Genomic DNA, 8,792 nt, shown 5'->3' with positions numbered 1-8,792 from the left:
CATTTGCTATAACAAACCAAGAACAATCGCTTGAAAAATATAGAAAAAGATCATTTAACCGGCATTTAAATAACTGGAAAGGTCTAGTAAAGGATATTTCTTCGAGTAGTTATAATTTACCACTTCCTTCAATAAATAAAAAAAAAAGGTGGGAAACTTTTAATCTTTGACCACGCTCAGTACAGAGTTTTGATTTTTCCTTCCACTTACATGTTTTTCTTTAAAAAGAAAAAAAAAAGTAAGGAAAATGTATCAGATTAAGTAATATTGCAAGTTTTGTGCAAAACAACGAATGATGAAACCTTTAAGAATATGCTTCTCTGCTTTTGCTGAAGTTTAAACTAGTTAATTTGTTGGATGTCATAAGAATTTCATGAAGGTATGGATCAGAAACCAATAATCTTGTACTTCTTTGGAACTCTCATTTTGTTTCAGCATTCCTCCATACGGCGTCATGTTTTGAAATAGAATGAAAATTGAAAATAAACATAAATCATTTTTGAAAAATAAAAATAAAACTTGATGAATAAATTAACGACAGGAAATGTATAATTTTCACTTTGAAGGAGAATGGTCTGCTCTTGAAGTCACGATTTTGAGAAGCAGTTTTGAGATTGACGTTTTTGTACAGGTTTCGTTTTTGCTATTGTAATTTTTATAATCTGTTGTTTCAATTTTGAACCAACATTAAAATTCTGATTTTTAATTTAAAATGGTCAGTTTCATTCAATATTTTTAAATGAATTCTACTTTTCCCACTCTGAATTGTCTGGAAAATCACGTACCCTGAGAATTTGACATTTCACACTTTTTATTATAAAGAATTTTTTTTATAAAGATTTTTTTTTTCAAGATTTTTAAATTTTTGAAAATGTCTAGTGCATTTAATGCTTAAAATTCTTTTGTTGTTAAAATACATCAGTGTAAAATACAGAAAACTGTACAGTAAGACTCCCTCTTTCTTAAAAGCAAGTTTTTTTTTTTTTTTTCCTTTTTACTTTTGCTTTTGTAGATTTACATAGTTTATTATTCATATAATATACTGTATTTGGCACAAATGCTTGTTTTTTTTTTTTTTTTTTTTTGCTTTTGTTAGTTTTATATTTGGTTATAATAATTTTGCCGGTTCATAAAATAAGGATAAATACCATCAATAAGATTTTACAGTGAAACTAAAATTAGAAGCAGAAAAATTCTGTTCCCCTAAAAAAAAAAATGCACAAAAGTGATGCTTCCAATTTAAAATGATAGTCACACCAATTTACAGTAATACCTAACAAAAACATTCAAGCCTATTATTTTTTTTAACTGAAGGGGAAAAAAAAGATCCACTTGCTGTGATTTAAAACATATGTACAGAAAATATACTACACAGCAGTTCCAATTAACATATTTTATGATTCAATGACTACATTTAAATGAAAATAATAGAGAAACAAACACAACTTCATTAAATGTAATGAGATTTAAGTTTATAAGAATAAGAAACATACTTTAGGAACATTTGGCAGATACCTTTAGTAAATAAAGTAAAATATTTAACTTTTGAGTCTCAAAACTTAAGAGTCTAAAAGTAAATGCTGTAATATATTTTAATATTGAATCAGAGCTTAAAGATTAAAAAGGTGTTAATATTATGGTTAAATGCAAAACACTGATTGTGTCCTGTTAGATTACAGTTGAAAGCTTAAATAGCAAATAATAAACAAAATATAAATGGTCGAACTAATGTAGCCGCAGAATTGAGATTTAGTAAGCATAGATTTCAGTAAGAAAAGAATTTTAAGAATACGGATGAGTAAAAATACGATATATAGTTACGAATTTATATAAGCCATGATTACAGAAGTTTTTAAAACAAATTTAAAATGATTATTGAATAGTTGAACTTCATCAGATTAATTTTCATATACTTCAAATGAAAAAAATATGTACTGAAAATGTTTGCCTTCCACTTTATAACATAATATTTTACAATTGACATCTCTGTGGCTTTTCCAGTATATGCACAATGCTTACATATAATTAAACTAATACTATAAACAATTTTTAAAAGGCATTTAAGTGCTTGTAATAATTCTGTGAAAGTTCATTGAAATCAAACTTACAACTATCTCATTTGAAAATGTTTAATATTGCAGACTGTGTCATCCACATTTTACATAGGACTTAGTTACAATGAAAAATTGCACAGTGGTTAAAAAATCTGAAACTAACAAAAACAAATTATGCAAAGCTCTGTGCATTCAACTCTAAGTAATTTTTTACAACAGGGAATTTATGGAATTAAAAATCTAATATAATTTGTCCATATCTGTATATTTATATAACAATTAAACACTATCCTATGTGTATTCCAAAGTGTTCAGCAGCTTTTGCTTGTGCTTTAGCAGCTAGTAATAGGGAATATAAATGAGCCAATTCTGTTTCCGTATGGGCTGCATCTACAGCTTTTTGAAATAACTCTAAGCCTCGTTTCAAATTTCCACTAAAAAAAAGAAACAATATGAATAATCGTAATTAACACAGAAAAACACTTAAGATAAAATAATACACTCATTGAAAACACTAAAACATGTGATATTTTTGCAGTGTTAATGTAACAAAAAAAGAGACTAGACTACAAACAAGGGCACGTGAAGGTAGAATTGATCTGAAATGTGTGACTTTTCATGCAAAAGTGCAAGCGAATATGAAAACCTGGATGTTGAAAGCTATTTTCCTGCTTACGTATACCTTTGTTAGACTGACTGGTGCTACATGCCAGCCTTAACCAGATTCCAGATTATTTAAAATACATTTTTATTTTGTGTTTTGATTTCATATTTTCTAATGATAATAAAATAACAGGGTTGCCACTCAATTCTGGAGAAAAAATTCCTTGTTTTCACTGTATCAATATGCAGTAATACAAACGAGAAAATACAGATATTTTAAAAAACAACATTAATTTCCTGATAGTTTCAACACAGGGAAAATTTAATAAATAAATACAATAAAACCTGTAAGGTTGACCACCTGTCTAAGTTGACTGCTATTTTCAGGCACAGAATTAGATCTATATCATATAATTCAACCTCCATAAGTTGACCACCTGTTTAGGTTGACCACTAAAACAGTGCACCACAAGTGGTCAACTTACACATGTTTTACTGTAACGGGAAATAAAGAAGAATTCATTATTACTGAAAAAATATCATGGTGATTGAAATTACTTAACTTTTTATTAAAAAAAAGAAAAGATCACTCTTTTTATAGTGATTATTACTTAGACCTTAAAAGATAAAAAATGCAAATATGAAGCAGAACAATAAATATTGATCACTAGTTTCATGATCTCTAAATTAAATTGGCATACATTTCAAGATACACGACAACTAAAACAATAACTTTTGCTTTTATGATAGAAATTTCTAAATTTACTTTAAAAAAAGGTAAAATCAGCATTTTTTTCTTTTATTTAAGTTTTTTTTTTTTTTTGGTAATTGATATATTTGAGCATTGATTTTTGCAACTTCACAATTTAATAATAATAATAATAATAACAATAATCAAATAAAATTCCCTGGATTTTTCCTGTTTCTTCAGGTTTCCCTGTATCATGACAACCCTGGATAATATGCTCAAAATAAAACTTGTTTTGCAGTATGATACAGTAAAACCTGTAAAGTTGACCACCCTTGTAAGTTGATTACCTGTCTATGTCACCAATATGCACCAAATTTGGCTGGGAATCATATAACAAAGCCTTTGTAAGTTGACCACCAGTCTAAGTTGACCACTAAAGCACTGCACCGCAAGTGGTCAACTTACACAGGTTTCACTGTATTTCGTAGTAAAATTATTTATATTTTTAGTTAATAACCAGTTTTACACCAGCTATCCAGACCAGATTTAGTTCTGAATTCCAACTGTACTATTTGTCCAAGCTATATATCGGGAAGGGAAGGGGGGGGGGTAACAACACATCAGTGTTTCAAGGAGGGTTCAGAGCTTGAAAAGATCCATGCTATTGATTGTTTTGACATAATTTCCAAGTTTTTCATTGGTCATTACATACTTGACCTTATCATTCTGCCTCTTTATTTTTGTCGAATGTTTTTACATCTGTTAGTCTACATCATTTGCATTGAAAAAGGAGTTGCTAGTTACCACAAAACATGTTTACAATTTTTTCTTACATGTTCCTGATTTTTTAACATTATTGTTTATACAGTAAAACTTGTAAAGTTGACCACCCTTGAAAGTTGGTCACCTGTCTAAGATGGCCGCTTTTTTCAAGTACAAAATTAGTCCTATGTCACATAAATCAACCTCTATAAGTTGACCACCTGCTTAAGTAGACCCAGGGGCGGCAAATAGGGGGGTCAAGAGGGGGCGGTCGCACCCCCAAATTTTTTGAGCAGAATGATAGAAAATGTGGGAATTTTATTTATGTTTGTCGGAAATCAATGTTCATTTAAAAAAATCTCGCTGGTTCTCAGTAACTATTTGATAAAACTCGACACATTCCCAGACTAGAAGAAGGGTTTTTCGTTATTTGGATGATGACTTAGAAATTCATGAAGTATTTTCCGGCCTTTTCAAAACATAGAAAACTGATAGAGAACCATGGTTAATTTTAACTAAAGAAGACATTTCCTCATATAGGCTAAATATTTCATACTTGTGTTTCCAGTGTAACGATGGTATGTCCAATAGGAGAGGCCCGTTCAAAGTTGTGTGGCTGCAAGGTAAAAACAAGGAAAATCCTTGATATTTTACATTCACTTTTACGCTTTTTTTTTTTAAGTGTATATTTATTTAATATGAGTGTTCATCGCTTTCGTTTGCTAGAAACACGTTACAGCTGCTCAATGCATTATATGCTTTCATAGTAACTTCTTAAAAATGCATGTGTTTATTAAATAAAATAAAAAAAATCGTATCAACAATACCTTTTATGGGGCTCTATAATTATGCAATCTCGGAGTGACACAAGATGGTCTTCAAGAGTTAAAACCAAAAAAACATTTCTCTATAACTTCAAAGCAGTGATTTGACGACTGGAAGAATTATTGCAAAACGACTCTTTCAATGGTGAAAAAGCTCATGCCCTTTAGCATGTATGACTTTGTTCGAATTTTTATTCAATTTGTTTGTATTGAGGAAAATTTTTGGAAAATGCTTTACTCTATCAAAACATCTTCAATCCGCTACCCTTAATTTTTGTACTATTCAAGCCACAGTTCAATCTACAATTGATCTGTGCGATCGTACTACTTATAGTTCAATCTACAGTTGAAACTGAAAATAGATTTTACATAGATGTGTTTATTGTATTTCAATCAATCGTGAAACTTTTCAAGAAAATTCTTCCTTCGAGCCAATTTTTAAAAGGCGCAAAAAAAAAAAAAAAATCCACATGATGAATGTGAAGTCAAACACTGATTTTTTAATATTTTGTATGAAGTAATAGATTGTTTTTCGAATAAAATTAACACAAGATTTGATGATAATTATTTTTCTGCATAGTTGGCTCTATATTATTTGGATTGGATTTTGAAAACGAAAATAAATTTTTTCAATTATGAGTAAAATTTTTAGCATGAGGCAAGAAAAATTACAAGCAATATACCGACAGACCGGTTTATCACATCCAGAGACTGCAGTTTCGTCCTTGTTATGGACTCATCAGTCTGGAATAGTGAATAACAGAGCTGAAGGTAGATGACATCTCAATGAAACTGAGAGCGCCAACGAGACTAGATTGTTCAATGATGAAAAATTAAGCCCCTCACAATTTGTGAAGTTGCCAGGGTGATTTTGAAGAGCAATATATAAAAAGTGTTTTCATACATAACTTTGTTACTTCAATTATTTTTTAACTATTCCAATCAGCTCCTAGTAGAGAAAGATTTTTTTTATGTCTCAGTATATTTTCAAAGTACAATGGGCAAAAAAAAAACTTTTTAGCTGTACTGGCAAAACAGCTTGACACTGGGCACTGATAAATTAGTAACATGATTCCCTGCTCTTCCATTTTTCCAAAAATCATGCGTTAAAATTTTTCCAAAAGGTATAAAAACTTTAGTATCGAGATGTTTTGTATGATAACATATTAGAAAACGAATCAAAATTTTAATTGTTTCTAAACACTAATTTTTATTCATATTAAACCGATTTTATGAGCACTTCCTGTCAGCTAACGTGCGTTTTGTACTGCACTGTGGTTATACATATTTAAGAAACTCGACCCTCCAAATGAAATGCTGAAATGCCGCCCCTGAGTAGACCACTAAAGTAATGCACCGCAAGTTGTCAACTTACACAGGTTTCACCGTATTTTTAATGAACTACATTACTAAAAATATACTTACTTTTGAACTTCTATGGTACCTAATGTTTCATAACCAAATTGGCACTTATCGTCCATTTCTATCGCTTTATTGAGAAATTCCATAGCACTAGACATGTCCCTTTTCCACTGAAGCATTAGAATTCTGCAGAATATAATTGATGATTCATCGGGTATCAAATGAAAATTCAAAATACAATTTGTACGATCAGTAACATAACAATTACATTGAAAAATAAGTAATAAAACAATTCTTACCCTCTGTGAACATAAACATTTGGGTCATTTGGATCTAATTCCCCAGCCTTTTTAAAGTATGCTTCAGATTTTTCATACTGTTCACATTCACTTAGTACCTGTAGCAAATCATAAATTGTAACATAGGGAAAAAATCAGCGCAAACAAAAACTGATGTACATAGTAATATCAAAAATAGAAATTTCTTTTTCAGAGGTAATATTCATAACATAAAATATTAAACATAAACCAAACGATTAAATACATAAAGAGATTCACTGATTGCGAAGTTTTTGGTGAAGGTTAGTGCCCCCCACCCAGAAGAAAATACTTTTCCAAGATTTCTGTTTCTTATTTAATTTGCTCTTGAGAAGGCATTAGAAAATTCTGCCCCCCCCCCCCCCCAAATAAAGTGATGCTTACCTCCATCTTTACTATCAAGCACCAATTATAAGGTCAGCACAACCCCTGTTATAAATAACAGGGGTTCTCAAACTGGGTGCCACAACACTTTGGGGTGCCATAGGAAGAGGTGAGGGGTGCCGTGAAGTGGTCGTGGTATCAATATATATATATATATCTAAGGTGAGAGCGCTAAATAACACCTAGTTGACCAGAAAGGAAATCATCCATTTTTTGATACAATATTAAAAAAAATCACTAGATCCTCTTTCATTGTCATCAAAAAATTTAATTGACGATAAAGGGTTATCAACAAGCCATTTTTAACTACCAGGTAACAGTACAACATTGTAGCAAAAGTTGTTGCAGAAGAGTGATGTCAAAACCAACTGATCCTATTTTATGGTAAATTTTGATTCTACATGGTTCCCTGAAGTTTAATTAGAATAAAAAAAGTTGCATACTTTTCTTAAAACCTAAATTGTGCAGATGACGAATTCAAAAAGAAAAATGTCGTTGTGTAACGTCCCCCCCCCCCCCCCCCCCCCCCCCCCCCCCCCCCCCCCCCCCCCCGAGATTTGATAACCTAGAAGAGTAGGCTGTAGTACAGTAGTGCCAGAGTTCCGCTTATTAACACTCTGGTGTCCTTATAATATAACATCGAAATATTTGGGAGGAGGATATGATCCTTTGCTGCACATATGCGCACGAACTGTGCACAAGTGGGCGGGGGGGATCCTGAAAATAATGACTTATTAGTTGTTTACATAATAGAGAGGATTAGGGTGCTGTGAGAAAATTTTAAATCTTCAAAGGGTGCTGCAAGTTGAAAAAGTTTGAGAATCCCTGATTTATAACAATGTTAAAACTCAACATAGCATAATCAAGATCATTGCTAATAGAATTTTCAAGTATAGGTCTTCCTATGATTATGAGCCAGTGGTTTGGATCCCACTTAAGGCTATATATATCCCAGCGACTCATAGAGGCACTTAGTGCCCCTGTTTAGTCAAATATAAGTGCACGAGATTTTTGGTTATTTGACTATTTGGTAATAACCTACATACTCACAATGTATTTTTATTTCTTTACAAAAGGTGAGGCTTAATTTTTATAGAAAGTGAGTTTATGTTGCTCATTATAGAAACAGAAGTTAAAACAATGAAAGTGAAAGCAATTTAAAGCACTCAGATTGAATTAAAATATTGGAAGTTTGAAAGTGGATTTAAAATTTTTAAACAGTCAGTAAGACAACAAATAGTTTATATAATTACTAGCTGTACCCCCACGGCTCTGCTTGTGCTATAAAAATAAAGCTCTTAGAGCAAATATAAATTTCACTTTCCACTCTGACATTAAAAAAAAAGATTTTTGTTTTCCTTATTAGGACCCCCCCCCCCCACACACACACACTAAGGCATTTTCCGCATTAGAACTAACATAGCAGGGTTGTGGGTTGCTACAAAATAAAATACTTTTAAGAAATTAAAATAAGAAAGAAAGAAACGAAGGATTTAAACAGCGTAACCATGGCAACACAAAATAAAACGGTTATAACTTGAATGGAAATGAGATTTTTCGAACTTGATTCAAAATGGCTTGCAATTTTTTTTTATAATGAAGATAGAAGTTTAGTTTTTTGACCCTAGGTTGAGAAAGATCTGAAGTAAAAAATGTTGCTCTTTCCAATGGAGTCAAAGATAAAATTGTGGGACAATTAGTTCCTTTTATTGATGTTTTTAATGATGAACATAGTACCTAAAGACCAAAGAAGTCTTGAAAAATTCGAGTTATAAACGCAAATAACTTCCGCCGC

General features: G+C 31.2%; 1 protein-coding gene across 2 annotated transcripts in view; it reads right to left on the bottom strand.

Annotated features, from left to right (window-relative positions):
• Nucleotides 1–228: 228 nt before the first annotated feature.
• LOC129227281 (mitochondrial import receptor subunit TOM70-like) overlaps nucleotides 229–8,792 on the bottom strand; it is a 33,331-nt gene continuing 24,767 nt past the window's right edge. For both annotated transcript variants that reach the window (XM_054861814.1, XM_054861815.1), the window contains exons 9-11: nucleotides 6,596–6,693; nucleotides 6,360–6,482; nucleotides 229–2,488 (exon numbers count right to left, since the gene is read on the bottom strand). In XM_054861814.1, coding sequence (XP_054717789.1) covers nucleotides 2,341–2,488; nucleotides 6,360–6,482; nucleotides 6,596–6,693 — 369 coding nt within the window. In that variant the 3' untranslated portion in view covers nucleotides 229–2,340. The remainder of the gene's footprint in view (nucleotides 2,489–6,359; nucleotides 6,483–6,595; nucleotides 6,694–8,792) is intronic.

This window comes from Uloborus diversus, chromosome 8, assembly GCF_026930045.1.
Source record: "Uloborus diversus isolate 005 chromosome 8, Udiv.v.3.1, whole genome shotgun sequence".
Classification (NCBI taxonomy): domain Eukaryota; kingdom Metazoa; phylum Arthropoda; class Arachnida; order Araneae; family Uloboridae; genus Uloborus; species Uloborus diversus.
The sequence above is the reverse complement of the archived record's forward strand: the minus strand, read 5'-3'. Positions and strand labels throughout refer to the sequence as shown.